At 32.9% G+C, this 21038-nt stretch overlaps 1 protein-coding gene across 2 annotated transcripts; it reads right to left on the bottom strand.

Annotated features, from left to right (window-relative positions):
- Positions 1 to 364: 364 nt before the first annotated feature.
- LOC148622677 (uncharacterized) lies at positions 365 to 20851 on the bottom strand. 2 transcript variants are annotated; one of them, XM_088572701.1, is made up of 14 exons: positions 20695 to 20851; positions 20073 to 20162; positions 18757 to 18838; positions 17636 to 17863; positions 15416 to 16742; positions 12926 to 12963; positions 10084 to 10165; positions 8438 to 9462; positions 7958 to 8119; positions 6263 to 6589; positions 5697 to 5833; positions 5093 to 5233; positions 3736 to 3779; positions 365 to 3244 (listed from the first exon to the last, which is right to left on the bottom strand). In XM_088572701.1, coding segments are annotated over exons 1-14 (5127 nt in total). In that variant the 5' UTR covers positions 20697 to 20851; the 3' UTR covers positions 365 to 1802. The 2 variants fall into 2 exon arrangements, with proteins under 2 accessions (XP_088428827.1, XP_088428828.1); XM_088572702.1 differs by having other exon boundaries at positions 5093 to 5230.
- Positions 20852 to 21038: the final 187 nt, after the last annotated feature.

The raw sequence follows: 21038 nt of genomic DNA, 5'->3' as shown, positions 1-21038 counted from the left end.
ACACCTTTAATGACGCAACTCAATAATCTTAAGAAAATTCCAATGGCCTTTATATAAGGATCATATCTTTCAACAAAGAAAAAGGTCTTCATTTAAAATTCTATAATCATTTTCAATATAAAAATTAAAAATTGCAATCATCAGTTACAGCTTTAAAGGGATTTGCAGAGCTCTTCAAATTGAAAAGTGTCGTGTTTTAGAAATAGCCTTACACAATTTTTCAAAGGATACTCATGAACAATTTTGGTAACAATCCACTGACTTTAAAAAAAAAGCTACTAAATAACATCAGAACACTGGAAGTGATGACAACAGCTCACAAGAAACCATGAGTCCAGGTGAGCTAAAAAGTGTAAAACGACAATGCTCCTGACAATTTTAATGTAAATTGGTAATAATAGACACCAACAAATTGGACTAAAAATATTGCATAAAAGTAAATTTATATCAGGAAGAAATGAAGGAAAGATTAAAGAACAATGAAAAATGAGAAAGATATGTAGAGTGACAATGCAAGATGACAAAAAAATTATGATGATTAAAAAATGAAGCAACATCCAACTAATATAAATGTATGATGAAATGAAAAAAAAATTAAAATACTAAAATAATTTTATAGCCCTGAAACAAGTTTTTTACCTTCAAATTTAGAAATTAAAACAAAAACAAGTTTTTATCATGTTCATTAGATAAGTTATATAAGAACTAAGAGAACATATCAAAAGAATCTGAGTACCATTAACTTTTTGAATAATAGGTTATGAAAGTGGTTAGAATAAAACATTAGCTGCCTTTAATTGATTAGCAGAATACCAAATAATGAAATCATTTATATACATAAACTATTTAAAACTAAATTTCCATTTATATGTCTATAATACTACATTGATAAATGATACAGACATTTAAATCCAGGAATATTTTTTTTTTTTTCTTTTGAATAAAGCATTCTCTTGCAACAATTAAAATAATGAAGGTGCTAATTTAACTTTAAACTCACAAGTAAAGTGTTTCTAATCTTGACAAATCAAGTCTATGTGTATTGCACATTTATCAAGACTGGTACCATATCAAGTGACAGAATGAATATATTACAATCCAAATAAAGACATGCAAGTTATGAACTAGGTTTTCCATATGGTTAATTGTTAATTGAAACTTAAATATACATATTCAAAAAGCTTGCATGTGAGTCTCTTATTTTATTATACTATCGTTATCAAATTAATGCAAAACTTGATGTTTATAGATACCTCATGAAATACCAGTATAACAATGAGAAATAAAAGGTACAAAACATAAAACATTATAATAACAGGACAGCAAACAAATCTGATCAATGTTAAAACACTTCTACATAAAATAATTTAATGACAGCTTAACACTGACAGACAATAAATACCCATTAATAACATGCTTTTCAGTACAAAACCATAAAATTGTATTTTTTTTTAAAATCCCTTCTTGATAATTTACATTAAAGTACATAAAAACTCAGCTAAAATAGTAAAAAAAGATATTTCATACTACTTTTATTAAATGTGGAATAAGTGTAGCAGAATTTCAAAGCACCAAATAAATTATCAACTGTATCTGAGAATTATGGTAATACTTGATAGCACTGAAAAGAGATTTTTTTTATCATTTCATGACAAGAACAATGTCATTGAACAATTGTAATTTAGTTTTGTGTTCATTCCTTTTATCATACCATCGTTAAATATTCAATTCCCCATAAATATATGTATACTGAATTTACATTAGTTTTTTACACAAATGTCTAGAGGTACATAGTACAATTTCTATCTTCGCGCCCTAGTCACTCTATTAACTGGACTCTTCTGTTTTGGAGAAGCAGTCTTAGCTTTTACTGTCTTTAAAGAAGCCTTCAAAACTTTAGGAGTACCTTTTTTTGTAGCATTCTGCCCTTTTGCTGGTGTTTTAGGTTTAGGATTACTCCGTGTCGTTCTCTTTACTGGAGAAGGACTTGCTGTTTTCCCAGTTGATGTAGTACCAGTATTCTTGTGTACAGTTTTTGCCTTTCCTCTTTTCACAGGCTGTTCCACAGTTTCAGATTTTTTATTGACCTGGGGTGTTACAGTTTTGACTGGTGAAGATGCCTTTCTTTTCCCGCCTTTTTTGGAAGCAACTGGAGTTGCAATTTTTGCAGGAGAAGCTGGCTGTATTGTGGTAGATTTAAGTTCTGCTTTTGAAGTTTCATCAGCATTGACAGTTTTAAGAGGACTAGCTTTCCTTCCTCTCCTAGTCTTCACTGGTGTCAAAATAATAGCTACAGCCTGATTTTGATCAGTATTTTTTTTAATAGATTTTACCTTGACCGGGGTCTTAATTTTTGGACTGGCAACTCTTTGTCCTCTTCTTGTTCTTTTCAATGGAGACTTTTTAGGAGAAGCAGATTCTTCAGGCAAATTTTTCTTAATTGGACTTGCAGCTTTTTTCATGGAAGCAGCTAACTTTCTTGTCTTTCCACGAACTTTTGGTAAAGTTTCAGGAGTAGATTCTGAGATTTTGACTCCTTTTGTTGCTATACCATGTGTAATTTTTTCAGCAGGTGATTTCTTTGGTGTCTCAGCCTTCTTTTCCCTCCTTCCTTTTGTTTTATTAGGCATTTTAGAGGACTTAACCGGTGTTTTCAAGGCTTGTCTTCCTCTACCCCTTGTACGCTTAACTATAGGCGATTTTGCTGGAGGAGATTCTACTTCTACTGTTTTTTTGCTAGGGGGCTCTGCTTCAGAAGAAGATTCATTTCTTTTTCGTTTTCCTCTTACAACTGGTTTTGATGGACTAGCTGTCTTAGTTTTTTCTGGTGACACTATTTTTTTGGCTATAGCTCTTCCTACTCTTTTTACAGGCGATTTCTTGAGTGGAGATGCACGTTTTCCTCTTGTTGTCCTTTTTGCTGGAGTTGCCTTTTTGGCAGATTTTTCTTTCCTTTTAGATTCAGCATCATTTAATATCGAAGCTGCTGGTACATCTTCATTTCTAGAACTTTCAGCCACCTTGATTGGTGTGATTACTTTGCCTCCTCTAGTAGTTCTCTTTTTAGGAGTTTCCTCTTTCTTCAAAGGAGATGGTGCCTTCCCTTTTCCCTTTTTAGCAACAGGAGATTTCTGGGAGACCTTTTTCTCAGGAAAACTTCTAAGTGCAGCTTTTGATGATCTCGCTACTTTTGGAGATACTTTTAGACCCCTTCTTCCTCTTGATCGTGCAGAAATTGGTGTTGCTAAAGAGAAAAATTTATTTAAAAAATAAAAATCATGAAAATCAACTGAAGTTAGCTAGAAATCACTCCAGTCTATTCCAGAAAAATATTAATCAGAATATTAGGTTGTAGCAATTGAAATTTTGTGCGTAATTTATTCTCCACCACAAAACTAGGAGGGTACAAAAGTGCACCATCTGACAGTATTGTTGGTCTCACTCTAATGTGGTTTGTGCTATTTCAATAGGTAAGCAATAGGATTTCTTCCTGTATAATTCTGTATCAAGTAAGAATGTAGAAGTAAAGATTGAAGTGCAATTTAAACATGCATATTATTGGACCAAAAAACAGCCCACCAACTTATCACTTTTTGATTTAACTCTAAATTAAACCATGAAACATCCTTTGAGGTTAGAATAAAGCATTCAACTATTGTTAAGTCTTATTTTAAAGCCACATAATTGTGATGGGAATACAAATTTTAAATCTGAATATTAAGTAAAATATCATACCTGTAGCAACTTCTTCCATTGGTTCTTTATCTAAAGTTTTTTCCCTACAAAATAATTCAACACAAAATTCAGAATGAAAGTTAAATATTAGAGTTTAATATCCAACATTAAACCATGCAAAAAAGTACATCCTATAACATCTGCTTATTCAATAAAATAACAATTCAGTGCCTGTAGTGAAATGTATGTTGTAATCATAGTTAAAATTTTAATGAGTTATGTGTTAAAATATGAAGCTACTCTACCTTAAAACATCAACTAAAGGCTCAAGACAGCCTGAATCGCTCACCTGGTTAACCATTTGCTTATTTGAAAAACTTAAGGAATGAGACAGGCTAAGTTGAAATCAACTAAAATTATTCATAGCAATTTCATGACCTGAACCAGAATTTTGCTAAAGGCAACAATATTTGAATTTTTTTCAAAAACCTGTCTTATGACCCCTAAGTTCCATTTTTAGTATAAGCAGCCATATCTATTCACGGATTAAAAATCAAAACAGTCATTTTGAGCACAATACACTAAAGAACTATTATGCTTATTTTCATTCAATGATCTTTCAGAGAAGATTTTAAAAGTTGTACATGTGAAAAAAAAAACAACAAAAAAACTGTTTCAAGGGTCATAACTCCTACATTAGTCAATGAATGGTTTTAATATTTCGGCAAAGGTCCTTCTCATGATGCTCAACATTTACCCATGCCAGAAATTAGCTAAAGGCAATGGTTTTTGAGTTATTTGCAAAAAAATGCCATCTGACCCCTATGTTCTATTTTTAGTAATGGCGGCCATGTTTTTTCATGAATTAACAATCCCATCTGTCAATTTGTGTGGGATACCCTAAGGAACATATATGTCAACTTTCCTTGAATTCTGTGAAATGGATTTTGAGAAGATTTTCAAAGTTGCACATGCAAAAAATGCAAACAAATTGTTTCAGGGGCCGTAACTCCTACATCTGTTGACCAATCGTTTTGAAAATTTTGGCATAGGTCTGTCTCATGATGCTGAACAATATTACCCAGACAGAAATTTTCTAATGGCAACAATTTTGAATAATTTGCAAAAAACTGCAACCTGTCCCTTATGTTCTATTTTTAGTAACAGCGGCCATGTTTTTTTCATGGATCAAAAATCCCAACAGTCATTTTGTGTAGATCACCCTAAGGAACAATCATGCCAAGTTTAAAACCTGTCAGTCCAGTAGTTTCAGTGGAGAAAATTTTTTTTAAATTTGTCAACAACAACGACGACAGACGTCAAGTGAAGACAAGCTAAAAAACTGAGTTACCAATACTGGACCTTGACTAGTAGTGAAATTCCTTTGTTGGATGAATTTCAAGACTGAACTACAAACCTTCTCTGCAATGCTGATGCTGTGACCTGTGTCTTCTCTAGTGTTTTCTTAACTGCTCCACGTCTAGCCCTTTTAGTAGGAGCCTCTACAACCACTTCATGAACATCTGGTGAAGTTGGTGCTGCCCTTTTTTTCCCTCTGCTGAAATTGACATATGAAAGAAAAAAAGATATATGTCTAGTAATTAATTGAACCATTTTAAAATCACATTGTTTATCATGGGAAACTGGAGAAACTATTTAAGTGTATAAAAACATGTTTCCTTAAAAGTTTTATCTCTTGCACGTTTTTGGTTGCTAACAGACAAGTCTTTGCATTCACCCTGGCTGAAAGGGTAGCCTGATTCAATATGATACTAGAGAAAAAGCATTTCGAAAATTGATAAGGGAAGAGGGAAAAAAGCAAGTCAATATAGAATATTTCTGTGGTTTTCTAGTTGTTATTTATGCTTTACTTTGTCATTTAATCCCTCTCCTATCTTTTCATTTTTAAAATTATGTCGGTGTTGTTATTTATTAAAAATTTCTTCTATCAAAGAGTTTGGACCATGATGTTCATTTAATAACGATATTTTCATGATCTTGGACAATTGTGACATTTGTACCTTGTAACTGGTGAAGCAATTTCGACTGGAGTCTTTTTGGTTGATGATTTTGCTGAAATCTTTTTGACTGTTGACTTAGCTGGTGACTTCTTGTTTACAGACTTTTTTACTGTACTCCTTCCAGTTGATTTTGGGGTCTGAAAATGTAAAATTTCTTTCATAAAAACTTTAAACATTTAATTGTAAAATCATCCTTTGAAAGCATCAGACAAAAGTAATCTTCATACATGCACATCTATATATACCTCTTAATAAAGTTGGTTCCAAATCAAATCAGTGGCTTAGGAGAAGTTGTTCTATCAGCAGGTGTAATAACAAGTTCGGAAAAATAAAGAAAAAACCTTATATCTTAAAATATTTTGTTTTTAATTAGATAGAAAACATTTTGAATTATGTTTAGCATCAAAAATTTTTTTTTGAAACTTTCTCACAAACATGTGTCAATATCACAAAAAGTCATAACTTGAGAGTGAAATTAATTGTAAGGAATTACATCACAGTAATAAAAAAAACACCATTGTGACAAAACTTGAAGTATTTTTGTCAAATTGACTGCATGTTCCTACCTGAAACATTTCTTTAACACCAGTTGGACTAGCTGGAGGCTTCAATTGTTTTGGTGTTGCTAACAACTGCTTTATTCCACCACCTTTGACTTCACTTGTGTGTTTAGACTGGCTGAATAATGTCTTTAACCCAGACATTTTAGGTGTGTGTACAGATTTCCTCTTAGTGGCAGACAATGGTGATACAATCATTTCTCCAGGTCCAGTTGGAGTTTCTGGCAGATCAGAGTATAAGGAGTGAGGGGTGTCCGATGTTATTGAGGGATTACCTGGACTTGGTGTTTGGAACATATCTGCAACTCCAGACAGTCTTACTTGAGTTTGTTTCTGTCAAGTTAAAGAAAGCAAGATAATAAGACAATTTATCACAGAGGTGCTTTGTTCTGTCATTGATTTAAATCAATCTAACTGAAAGCAATGAAATATACATTCAATTCAGTTTCCTAAAAGTTCAAAATTTTTACTTGACATTGGCAACACAAGGCACCTTTACCTGACCAAACAAATTATGTGCTGAAGAATTCCAAGGAATAGAGAAATTGGCTTCATGTTTAATAATTCCTCTGCTTGAAAACTGATTTCCTGTAAATACATTGTGTAAGTATATTCAACCTATCAAAGCTTTTACACCTCTGCTTCACTCAGCACAAAATCCTTACTCTTTATGTATATTAATATAGTATAGTAAACAAGAAAGAGGTCAACAAATTTAAATGAATTATCAAGCCTTGTCAAAATTCAAGATTTCTTTCAAGCTTTTGTTAACTTTTCTATACTTAAACAAGAGGCTCCCAGGAGCCTGAATTGCTCACCTTGTTAAAGTTTGCCTTTCAAGGGTAATAAATTTAACAAGGAGATGTCCAACAATTTTGACAAGAAGACTTTGGTAGGACTTATCATAAAGATCATTTCAGCAACTGATAGTTTCTTTCTATTATAGGTTTCAAGATATTAGCTGAAAACAAAAAAAAATTATCTTTCAAGGGCATTAACTCTTACAAGGAGTCGCCTGACAACTTTGATCCCTGAAGACCTTTTGAAGACTTTATAATAGGGATCATTTCAGCAATTGAAAGAGTTTGGCTAAACCTAACAGTTTTAAGATGTATGCAAAAAACAACTGTCAGACCCCTATGTTCTATTTTTAGTAATGGGGGGGGCCATATTTTTTGATGGATCAAAAATCCCCACTTCAGTTCTATGCAGAATATCACAAGAAACATGCATATAAAATATGGTTTCAATTGGTCAAGTAGTGTCAGAGGAGAAGATTTTTGAAAGAAATAACATTAAAAATAGCAAAAATTGTTCAAAAAAGGGCAATAACTCCAACATGGCTTAACCAATTAAAACCAAAACTTGATCATAGATAGATCTCATCATGCTGGACACTTTTACCAGTTGTCAGAATTTAGCTAAACCTGACAGTTTTGGAGATGTATTCAAAAATCTACTGTCTTACCCCTATATTCTATTTTTAGTAACGGTGGCCATGTTTTTCGACAAATCAAAAATCCCCACATCAGTTCTATGCAAGGATACCCCAAGAAACATTTATAGCAAGTTTGGTTCTAATCAGTGAAGTAGTTTCAGAGGAGAAGAGTTTTGTACAATTGTTAACGACGACGACAGATGCCAAGTGATGGCAATAGATCACATGGCCTTTGGCGAGGTGAGCTAAAAAGATATGATTACCTTGGATTTTTTCATCCCCATGCTTTTCCTTCCTTTCCTTGGTAGTGGTCCTGGAGTACCTGCTATTTTTTTCCTTATTACAATAGTTAGAGGGGAAGCAACATGTCCTGTAGTTGGTGCCAAATTGGCTGCTTTAGTTCTAGGAGTCTTAGGAGGCATTTTCTGAAAAGAAAAACAAGCATTAATCTTTTTAGCAGGATCAACATTCCTGACAAATCTAATTCCATCCATTAAAATATGCTCATATCAAAGTGACCTAATTGTACCTTCACTGTAAACAATTTTTCCATTAATAAACATAGTCAAAACAAAATTTTACAGATCAATACTAAAAAGCCATATCCAATAATAATACTGCATTGAAGTCACATTAAAAACACAAGTGTAAGAAACATCTTTTGAATCGACTAATTCCAACTGAGTAGTATTTGCATTGCATGGTGAATTTTTCAACGTGCTATACAAATTATCATATGGTACCTTCTTATTACTCTTTGGTGTTCTTGCTTTCTTTGTTAAAACTTTAATGGCTTTTTCAGGAGAGACTCTTCTTGCAACACCTTTCTCAACAATTCCCTTCTTTACGACATCAGACCACAAGTTACTTGGAAGCTTTGGAGTTCTAGACTTTCCATGAATAGCCCTGATAGCAATAGCATTCTTAAGTGAGGATTGTGGAGACTGCTTTACTGCTTTTGGTGTCTTTTTCAGGGACTTTGGAGTTTTACGAGGAGTTGGAGTTCTTCTGGGTGGAGTCTTTTTTATAGATTTTGGTGATATCTTAGCCTTTTTTGTAGTTGAAGATTTTGTCTCTTGTGCATGATCAATAGTCTCGGGTGTTTTCATAATTGCTGACAAGCCAGTGAAGCTTATATCTGTTGGGTTTTCTTTTGGTGTTTTCAAAAGATTTTTAACACCCATAAGGGTTCCAGTACTGCTACGTTTAGCTTTCTTTCCTGAGCTCTTCCCAGGCTTAGGAGTACTAGTAGTTACTTGAGGTGTGATCATCAATTCCTCAATACCTGTGTAACTAATATCAACAGATTTAGGAGACGACCCACTGAAATTCTTTGATAGTTTTTTATCTGACTTTCTTGATGGACTCTTATTAACTGGTGACTTTCTACCAGTTGGTGTGGTTTTTGGTGATTTACTCATAGATGTATTTCGAGATTTTGGAGAATCCTTGTGAGCAGGTGATTTCTTTCCAGGTGTTGGCTTTTTTGAAGGAGATTCTTTTCTAGGACTCTCTTCAGTTATTGTAGATTCTTTCCTAAATACAGCAATAGATTTTCTTTTCAAAAGAGACTTAGGAGAATCAACTTGAATAGGTTCAGACAATCGTCTAGGGGTTGTTCCTTTTCTCACTGGAGTCATTGGAGGAAGTTTCTTATCAAACATTTCAGGACTCAGCTGTGGTCCAAAAGAAATTCTTTTCTTCTTAGCACTAGGTGCAATGTCATCAGTTGACTTTCTCTTGTCTCCACCTTTCATCATTTCAAGTCCTTCAAAAAGATATAAGAAAATCTCAAGCAATATATCTTAGTTCATACCCATCTACACTTTAAGTATATTAATGATAATAAAAGTATTACTGTTTTTGGTCCTACTGGCCAGACATTTTATCATAATCTTTCATTGATATTTAAAGCAAATTCCCTAATTAAATGAACTTTGACAGTTTTGACATCAGTCACAATTCATCTCCTTGCTGCAATACTGTTAACAATTTCAGTCTTGAACTTTAAAATTGGTCAAAATTGGAATTATTCTATTAACTATGACTTCGTAAACACATCATTTAACAAAAAAAGATTTAGTGGTATCAGAAATGAAAAAATTAAATCCAGTTAAACAGTACATGTCATTCTTACTCTATAAGTGGGGTTAAAATTTCAATTCATTTTAAAATGTGTCCATTGCATCTGTATATGTTCAAACTGCATAACCATTCAACCATGTTTCCTATACCTAGATCAATATTCAGTGAAAATTGTAATATTCTAGAACTTAATTCTTGTGAAAAAGTGCCTGTAAGCAGCTTGTAAATTTTTTAGTCTATATAAATAATATAAATTTTCCCTGTTAATAAACAATAATAAAAAAAAAACAAAGAAATTTGTTACCTGCGGGGCTTCCTTTGATCTCAGATAATCCTGTCTTGAAAACTTGTGGTCCCTTGACATACGGACTGCCTGCAGGCAATGTCTAAAAAAGGAATAAAATCACCCGAGTTAAAGGATTTACATAGAAAACTGATTTTAAAATAAATACCTGATCAAATTAATACTAAATTGTGTAACTGCATAGATATTATTCCAGTTTAATTTCGGACAAATAAATCTGAAGACAGTTTGGAAATTTACTTTTTACAACAATGTCAGACTGGCATCTATAATAAGACTTCAGTTACAAATTTATATGCCTGGATCAGTGGTCTAGGATTTTTTGGTCAACTTGACTTACCATGTTTAAGTGGCCTCCAAAAAATGACTTACCCAGACTTTATTTGAACTTACCCACATTGAAAGAAACATATCAAAGACAAATATGTGCATATGATTTGGTAACAAGTGCAATCATTTCTAAGAAGCAGAGAATGTGATGTATTTTTACTATCTGATTCTTGTTAATGAATATAAGACAATAACAATTTTGATTCTTCATTAGAGGGGCACTCTACCTCTTTTGAGGATGTGAACCCAAAACTATAGAGATCCATTTTTATTTTGAATTTCCCACCATTCAAACATTTAGTATTGTATTTAAAAAACATAACTGTTAAAACCTTGAATGGGAACTTTTACATTTTTATGACTTTTTACCCTTAAGTCACCTTTCTCAGACTCGGGTGCTCCCACTCCTCTAAATACATTTCATATTTATTTGCAAACAAATATATAATGATGAAAGAAACTATCCGTCAGTTCAAAACTATGAATTTGGAAATCCAGATTTTCTTATTTTATCATTTTCGGATAGAAAATAATTGTTTTTGCATAGCGATCGTGTTTGATTGACTTGACAGGAAGAAAAGAGATCTAATTACAAACGCCAATAGGATTGTGATGCATAAAAAAGCTAAACAAAACAATCAGGTTTTCTAAAGAATAAAACTTAAATTCTGCTGAAATAAATTCAGAAATAACTGCAACAGGTTGGGAAAGTAAGAACTCATTTTCAACACACCAAAACTTTAAAATTGACTTCCCAAAGGGTAACCAAAGGTTCCCAAAGGACTTTCCTGACCTGAAAACTCAGTTGCCACGGATAATGGGTAATGGGAATCCTAGAACACTGCTGGATAATATGCAACATTCAGATACATACATATTTTAATTAAGAGAAACCCAACTAATAAAGAGCTGCCCTTTTAACTTGTCCTTATGCTTTTAATGAAGTTATATGACCAACTAGAAATACTGTGAGCCCTGCCAAATAGCGTCCCCCACCCATCTGAAATTTTTAAAAAATGGAAAGGGAGCTTACGTCAATAGATATGAACAATTCACCAAAGTTTCATGAAAGTTCGTTAAAGTATTTTGAGTTATTGCACGAAAACTTGAAAATCTCTTTTTTAATTATAAAAATTCATAACACAGAAACGAAAAAATCTGAAACTGATAAAAATTGAAAAGGAGCTTACATCAAAAGATATAAACAATTCAACAAAGTACCATGAAGTTGGTAAAAGTGTTTTTGAGTTATTGTCTGAAATCCCCCCTTTTTAAAGTATAAAAATTCATGTCAATAGATATAGACAATTCTGTGTCATGGAAGTTGGTGGAAGTGTTTTTGAGTTACTGTCTGAAAATTTTGAAAATTCCCCTTTTTTAAAGCTGCATTAGCAGTCAAATTTGTTCAGTTCTGATACTACTGAATTTTGCTGATTCAATGAAATAAGTTTGTAATAATGCGATTGAAGCAATAAATGACAATAATACCTACAGAATATTGTGAAAACAACGTTTTCAAATACTGACCATATTTGTGCCACATTGTATCACAACAATTATAATTACAAAATGATCCTTGCATTACATTCCAACATTTTCCTTTTATGGCTTGAGTTCATCAGTCTTCCTTGCCGATGATTAACCATAAACTTTGCAATCAGATTTGTTTTTAAAGAATGGACCCTACAGCACATGCACGAATTAAGGTCATCAAAAGTCACATGCATACAAATTCATCTTGGTCAATTTTTTGTCTTGCAAGACAATAAATGTATTGACACCTATTTCATGTTATTAATGCATTTCATTTGTGGATATCAAATGAAATTATACAGGCAAAGTACAATTTAGTGGAAATAATTCAGAGTTAAGGCATATTTTAACAGAAACAAAATTTTTGAGAAGGACAGCTAATGCAGCTTTAAGAATTAAAATTCATTACAAGGATGTGAAATTCTGAAATTTATAAAAAGTGAAAGGAGCTTATGCCAACAGATATAGACAATTCACCAAAGTTTCATAAAAGTTGGTGAAAATGTTTTTGAGTTATTGTCCGAAGTGTTGACGACATCTTAGACAGGCATATAATAATGCTCAAGTATCGGTCAAAAATCTATAAAGATCAAATGATTCATCTTATTTTTTTCATTTGGCTTAAAATGAATACTTAAATGAAGGTTATTTCATGGAATATTGTTTTTTTCATTTTCAAATTTCATTTTTGCCTCAGTCCTACATGTCAAGTTTCCAATTAAACCATCTTTAGTATCGCCACTTAAATGTAGCAACACAACAGCAGGGTTTTCCTTAATTTTTGCTGGAACTGGCAAAAAAACAGCTATCAACAAGTCAAGACTTAATAATGTTGCATACAGTTAAAAAAAATCTCAGTTTGAACTTGAACCATGCAATTTGGTCTCAAGCCATTTCTTTGTGGGAACCTTGCAACATAAGCTACAAGTTGAGAAAAAATGGAATATATAGCATGCCATTTGGTATTTTATGTTATTACCTTCCTTCTCATTTGTTTTGGGGAAGGGGTCTTCCTTTCTGAAAAAAAAAATTACATGATTTTTTAATGATAATAAATTATATGATCTCACTTTGTTTACGAAGTATTTTTTTTTTATTAAGTCAAACTAATTTCACATTCATTCAAAGTAGAGATAATTATCTACAGCACAAACAGTTAGGTCTTATTTCTAGTGATTAACTTTCAGTGCTTGCCAAATGATATAACAGTCAATACTGTGAGGCATCTTAATGTTAACAATTGTTTACTTGAGCAAAATTCTTCAATTTTAAGTTGTACTTTAGGGTTGAAACTTCAGAGAAACCCGTCTCAACTGAACCGTTTCTGGAATTTAAAATTGGTTCAGTTTAGACAGATGTTTGGTTTACCATGGTTGTAAATTTCATTATATAAAGGGACTATAAAAAGTGTCTGGTTTAGACAGGTAACAGGGACTTCATTAATTTTTCAGATAGGAGGTACTTTACAGAAAGTAGGAGGTACCAAATAAATTTGGCAAGGGGTTTGGGGGCTGCTTAAGGCCCCCCAGTGGGTCCAGGGCAATGCCTTGGTGAGGGGGGGTGTTTAAAATATATGAATTTGAAATCAAGATATATGATGAATCATAACTAATTAAGTCTCAAAACCCTGAAATCCAGGAGCTCCCCATGATTCCTACCAGATCCATTTCTAGACCAATGCTAATAAACTGTGTTGACTGTTCATTTTTTATTATTTTGATAAATGTCATATTTTGTTCTTAGGCTTTTATTTACTTGTAACAAATGTTGAACACTAACACATGGAAATAAAAGCATACGAACAAAACTAAACATTTATTAAATGAAATTCCACAACACGTGGTTGTTCCTAGTGCTGATTATTTTCATAATAAAACTTTGTTGTTTATTGCCTAATTATTACTGTGACATGTAGAGCAATTGCATGTGTATGGCAAGCCAAAGTAGGCAAAAATCAATATTTTGTAATATTAGAAAATGAATTTTTAATATTACAAAATAATTTTTTTTTTAATGTTAGAAAAGATTTAGAAATTCATTTTGTAATATTGAAAATTCATTTTCCAATATTACAAATTGAATATGTAATATTATGTAATATTAGAAAATTAATTTGTAATATTAGAAAATCACTTCGTTATACATGTATTGCAAAATCAGTCTCATTTTTTAATATTACAAAATGATTTTCTAATATTAAAAAATCGTAATTGAATACATCAAATCCATTTTCTAATATTAGAAAATCAATTGAAGTTTTAATATTTAAAAATGATTTTTTAATATTAAAAAAGTGTTTTGTGATATAAGAAATCTAATTTGTAATATTGAAAAATCATTTTTTAATATTAGAAAATACTAATTTTTGTCAATTTTGGCTTGCCATACATGTGTCTTATTGTGAAATGTTGGTCTAAAAATCATAGTCTGATAAGAAATTCTTTGTTTCTGAAAAAGAACAAGGCTGGCAGTTTTAGTCTGGTTTACTTTTTTACGGACAGATTTTTTAAAATATTACAATGTATTTATTTTCTATTATTATTTATAGCAGTGTTGAATCTCGGATCCAATATTTCTTTTTTATATTCTTGTCAGCAAAGGCCAGACATGTTCTTTTCAAACTTAGGGTTGCAGAATATTTTTTACCAAAACTTCCCTTCCCCGCCAATTCGAATGGTCGTCCCTTAAATCGTATTCTGTAAAAGTTTGTTTCATGCACTCATCTGCACAAATCACAAATATCAGGGAAAATGACGGGTATGACCAATTCCAAATATGAAAATCATTTTTTTACACATTTTCATAGAATCTTCACTTGTGTTTAGCTTTTATGTTCAGCACAAAATATTCGGTGACTGCTTTGACATTGTTAAGTCACCACATGTTTTCTATAAATAGACATTACGTTAAAACGTCGTTGGTTAAAATGCTTAGCAATTAGAATCTGACGCGGACCTCAACAAAGACACCAATTGATATAAACATTAATAAAGACTAAAGATCGCGATTTTGGAGACATACCCATAGCCTACAGATAGATTGATCTTAGATATCTATTTACTAGTTTTTTCCTCATGATTTTTGCTTTTAATTTATTCTGCCGGTACCAGACGCTACTGTAGCCGGGTAAAAGTACCGGCTCTTAATGAAAGCACTGAGGTTTTACTGTATGCTGACACTTGTTAGTTCCTGTCCAAACTTACATATAACATAATTGTTACATATACATGTATTTCTTTTTATTAATTTGCCATCACATACAACTTGTAATCTTGGATTTTTGCATACATTATATTTTAGCTTAATTTTGGCACTTTTATGAGAGGCACCAAATAAATCAAAATAAAACTTTGACCAAAATATCCCAATTTACAGTACTAAGAACTTGCATAAGAACTATGCTTCTCTTCAACTTATCTGTAAAATGCACTTAAAAGTATATTTTCTGTTTTAAAAGTATTTAACAAACCTGCAGGTAGAGATTTTCTTTCAGACTTTGGTGTAGCTTTTTTAGCTGCAAGTGGAGTAGACTTGCTAGCTTTGACAGACTTTGCAGTAGACACAGTAAAAGGAGATTTTGCTGATGGTGATGATGATCTGCCAGATCTAGCCGGTGTTACTGCTGGTGATTTGGCAGAACTTTTAACAGCTGGTGACGGTGATCTGCCAGGAGATCTAGCTGGTGTTCTAACTGTTGGTGATTTGGCAGGACTTTTACCAGCTGGTGATGGTGATTGGCCAGGAGATCTAGCTGGTATTATAGCAGTACTCTTACTTGCTGGTGATTCTGATCGACCAGGAGACTTAGCTGGTGTTTTACCTGCTGGTGACTTGGCAGGAGTATTACTAGCCGGTGACATTGACTGACCAGGAGATTTAGCTGGTGTTTTAACTGCTGGTGACATGGCAGAACTCTTACTAGCAGGTGACGTTGACTGACCAGGAGATTTAGCTGGTGTTACTGCTGGTGATCTGGCTGGTGTTTCAACTGTTGGTGACTTGGCAGAACTTGTACTATCTAGTGACGTTGACCAACCAGGAGATTTAGCTGGTGCTTTAGCGGCTGGTGATCTGCCAGGAGATTTAGCTGGTGTTTTAGCTGATGGTGATCTGCCAGGAGATTTAGCTGGTGTTTTACCTGCTTTTAATTTAGCAGGAGTAGTACCTTGTGATGGGGATCTGCCAGATCTAGCTGGTGATTTGACAGTTCTCTTAATAGCTGGTGATACTGATCTACCTGGAGATTTTGCAGGTGTTTTGGCAACTTGTAACTTCATATTTGGTGATGGTGTCATAGTTTTCTCATGTGTTTTTGCTACAGGTGTCCGGACTGAAGATTTAATGGGAGTTTTAACTCCTGGTGACTTGGTCATAGGTTGTGATCTGCCTGGTGATTTAGCTGGTATTGGCATTCTGATTGGCGTCTTTACATTTGGAGTTTTAAGTTTTGTATCTTCTGTTTCTTTCACTTTTGAAGGTGTTCTACCAGGAGACTTAGATTTTGGTGTTTTAGTATCTGCTCTTGAAACATGGTTCTTTAATGAAGTGTTTCTGACTGGTGATGGTGATTGAACTCTAGATTTTTTTTTCTTTCCACTAGAAACTATATCATCGGAAGGATAAGGTGGTTTTGATTTAGGAGTCAGTATCTTCATTGCATGTTTCATATCAGGTGGCGTAGAGTTGTGTCTTGGAGTATTTGATTTCACACCCTTTGTAGGTTGTGGAGTTAAAGTTCTTGGGGTCTTCTTAGGAGACAATGGTCTTAAGGGGCAAGTTTCATTCATATCAATGTTCTGAAATAAATGCCACAATATTTATACGCTTAGGAAAAGAAATACTTGTACATAGCTGAAAATAATGAAAGATTACACACCTACCATGGAAGTTGGTAGCCTTTCAATTATACTTTCTTAGTATACCATTTTCTTACAGAAGTAAAACTAAATAAAAGAGATGTGCCACCACACTCCATATTGAAGCATGCAAATATAAAATAAAAAAACTTGGGAACCTATTTGTGTCTGGCAGACAAGAAATGATGCCTCTGAACATACATTAAAATACAATGTCCTTTATCAATAACAGGGCATTTACAGGAAATGAAGTTATATAAAAAGCTAACAAAACATGCCATGTAAATCTTTTGAATACTGCAATTAATAAGAGGACAGACATAAATGATGTCTCTGAACATTCATGTATAGTACAATGTCCTCTATCAAAAAAGGGCATATGTAGGAAATGAAGCAATATCCAAAAAGCAAGAACATGCCAAGTAAGTCTTTGAAATACTGAAACTAATAAGTCCAACTGTACTTAAAGTTTGGTAATTTTTTTTAATGAAAAAAAAATCTTGGGTCAGCACATTTCAATTGTATGTTCAAACATTCTGAAAAATTTCTAAGCTGTAAGTCAAAATCTAAGATAGACCAACAAACCATATATCATGAACCACTGGTCCACTCTTTTTCTAAATGTAGCTAAGTATTCCCAGTAAATGGCCACCAAATTTTGCATTTAGGGGTTGATGGCTTACAGTGAACTTGACAGACCAAATGGGCCAGACCAAATACATGTACTATTTTCTATACTTTGGCTTAACCATTCAATTCTTACTCTTCATATTTTTTTTCACTTTACTTGTTATTAACTACTTAATAAAGGAACTTAACCATATTAACTGTACCTTAGGAGTTCCAAAAGTCTTACTGGGAGATCCTTTCACTGGAGTAAAAACATTGTTCTTCAAACTTTTCCCAGGACTTCTGATAGGAGATTTACCACTTAAAGCTTCAAATCTAAATGAACGATCGATGATGGTGAATACATCTCCATGATTGAGCCTCAGTGATGTTTCAATGTACTTAGAATTTACTGTAATAGGATTCACTGCACTAAGGTTAGTGAGGAAGACCTGCAAGTAAAATATAAGGAGAATGGTTATGGTGAATATGTCAGAGAAAAAAACAACCCACCAAAATGAAAATGTCAGCTCAAGGCCATCGGTGGGTAAAAGCACACATATGGAAAACAGCTGGGACAAGTACATGTGTATGTATGTTCAATCTTGATACACTTAGCAGAATTTTTCAAAATTTTAGGTTTCAACAGGAAAACCCTAAATGAATATTAACTTTCCAAAACTTGAAGTTTGCTTCCAAAAATTAACAAATCCTCAAAAAAAAATTCAAGCTTTCTACTTGCCAAAGGGAAAGTGGGGCTTAATAATTAACGTTCCCACACCTAAATTTCTCTTGCCCAAGGTGATGGGAAACTGGAATCCTAGAACACTGCCTATTAATTTGGATTAGGATAAAATAAGATTCTGACCAGAACATCAAAATATGTATTTAGCCATAGAAACTTTTTTTCTATACCAATGTACAGAAAATCTGATTTCTGACCCACATTCTGGTCATTACGGACCTCTTACATTAAAGCCCCTGCTTTTATGTCCTTCCTTCCTTAAAAGTAGTAGGAACTACCCTTCTGCTACACAACAATTCTGTTGCAGTTTAATAAAAACCAGTGCACTGAAACCAAAAGTTTGCTTTTGACCACTAATTTCTTAATGGAATAGGAAACAACCTTAAAATCAATCCTAGCCTAGTAATTAATTATGGTGTGATAAAAGTGTAAGTGCAAAATAAACATGTAATCCTGTTGTGTTATTACCCATAACACTAGGATGAATGCTGTTTATTGCAAGTTTTATCACCTTTTGTCACAACAGAGCACTCAAAATACTTAAATTACCATTACTTCACCATTATCACAAATTTCTGGGAAAACCCTCATCTTTATTACCTCTCCATTATCTGCAACAGTTATCCTGCAGTGTTCTCTAGACACATTTGGAAGCTGGATTCTGATATCACAATCATTACTTCTAAAAACAAATGAAAAATAATGATACAGAAGTCCAGTTACTGATTTATACTGCTGATCTATAATAGATGGAGAAGGGGTGTAATATCACTTCCTGTTACATACAACTGAAGTTATGCCTCTGTTGCCTAAGGCTACATTTTAGAACATCAAAAATAATTACATGCAATACAATACTTATAGATTTACAGAAAAATATTTCATACCTGTAACATGCTCATTGTCCTTCCACATTTTTTTTAATACATTTCATGAACTATTTTTTACAAGATTTTTTATCAAAGGTCCTTGAGGCCTCATTCAAACATGTATTACATCAATTTACATGTAGGTTATTCCCTGGCTACTTACAAACGAAATGTATCAACTACAGCCTTACTCCCATTATGAGATTAGAACTTTTTGGAAAGGAGGAAAAGCTTAAATTTAGAAACATCCAAATATCTATTGTACACAACAAACAAATGTAAAATTCAAGTTCAGGAATGATCATCATAGTTTTCAGCGCATTTATGATTACCTATCTAAAATTAAGGGACAACAATCCACCAGTGTACTGCAATTGTTCCATCTACGATCAGAGAATCAAAAATGCAAAATTAAGAGAAGTAAATAATCAAGATTGACAATCTATCTTGTCTTACTTTCCAATTTAATATAGGAATTCCACTAAAAAAAAACAACAAAATTATCCCTATTATGATATGTATTCACATGGGGTTACCACTGTTATGGAGTCATAAAATTCCTGAGTGACATTCCAGGTCCAACCCTTTGGCTGTGGGAAGAACATGTGTCCACTGTCAACAGGTTTTGGAAAACACATCATAATGTGTCCTAATTATTAAATTTGAAATGTTTTTCTTTTAAGAAAAAAAAAGGCAAAATTGAAATTAGCTGTTTTGAGTTCTTGGTTTATGCTTCCCTGCTGTATATAATTGTCATTTCAGACAAGTTAAGAAATAAATGTAGAGTAGGACATAGTACATGTGTAACTACAAAGGTGGTTGTTACTAGTATGGGTGGCAACCCTGTCATGAGTCAGATGGCTTGGGTATAAAGTTGAAACCCCTGAGTTGATAAGGTAATCGGTTACCCCATACATTATCATTTTTTAATTGAAAAGTTAATCACAGGGAGAGTAGAAAAAACAACAAGCATTAAGGACATGTGTACAGAGGACATAAGCATACACATTGAACTCACAGAGAATCAAGTTACATGTAAATACAAACCTTCCAAACAAACAGTTGCTGGTTGTTAAAGGAAACTGGGCACCGTCAGCACCACTTCTTTTGATCACTATTATTTTTCCATACAACATCCTACAGAAGATGCCATATCGTTTATATTTTATTTGGTGGTGTCACTGTACATGTACATACTCAAGTCTCAATTATAAATGTTAAAAATTGGTCATCCGATGTAAAGATTATACTGGCTCTAGAACTTCAGGTCTCATGTTTTAAGTGCTAACATGTCATAGAAGTGACAGTATCATCAGTAATTGATGGCGGTCGCGAACTGGTAGAAGTAGAAACACGAAGTAGAGAATAAGTTCGGCCCAGTAAGTTCACACGAGCAATATTGATGCCTGATAAATGCAATCCCGAATCAAAACACCGGCTCCTTGGTTCATTACCAGAAGCTTTTCAATAATAAATTCCCACCTATGATATAAAGCTGCGACGAAAAGTTCAAATCCTTAAATAATTAGATCTAGTAACTAAAATTTAAGTCTGATACAAATATAGGATCTAGATCTACATGTCAACTTTTATAAACGGTTAATAATATTTCACATGCACTTAAAGAATCACAAATAACTTCGAAAGACATGCTTAAAATTATACTTACATGACATACTTCTGCTTATTAATTTTAAAAAAATGTCTTTTAGTCTGTAAAACAAACAGAAAATTTGAATAAGTCCATTAAGAGTGGCTCTCGAACCTTGTTCGGCGAATCGCGCGAAATTAATTTGAAGCCATGTCACTGATATTTTTTGCGCTCTTACCAAATAGTACGCAAGTATGCCAATAATAACTTTAAAATGACTACTACTTTAGTACATCTTAAATTAAAAAAAAATAAAAATAAATATTTTCATCAGGAATAATTCACGAACTTAAACATTTATCGTAAAATAACTCATGCAATTTAGATGGTAGCGTATTAATTTCAAGACGCGAAATTTAAAT

Source organism: Perna viridis, chromosome 3 (assembly GCF_037379345.1).
Source record: "Perna viridis isolate PV_CMFRI_1.1 ecotype Kerala chromosome 3, ASM3737934v1, whole genome shotgun sequence".
In the NCBI taxonomy this organism is placed as follows: domain Eukaryota; kingdom Metazoa; phylum Mollusca; class Bivalvia; order Mytilida; family Mytilidae; genus Perna; species Perna viridis.
Note: the sequence above shows the minus strand (reverse complement) of the source record. Positions and strands in the feature narration are given on the sequence as shown.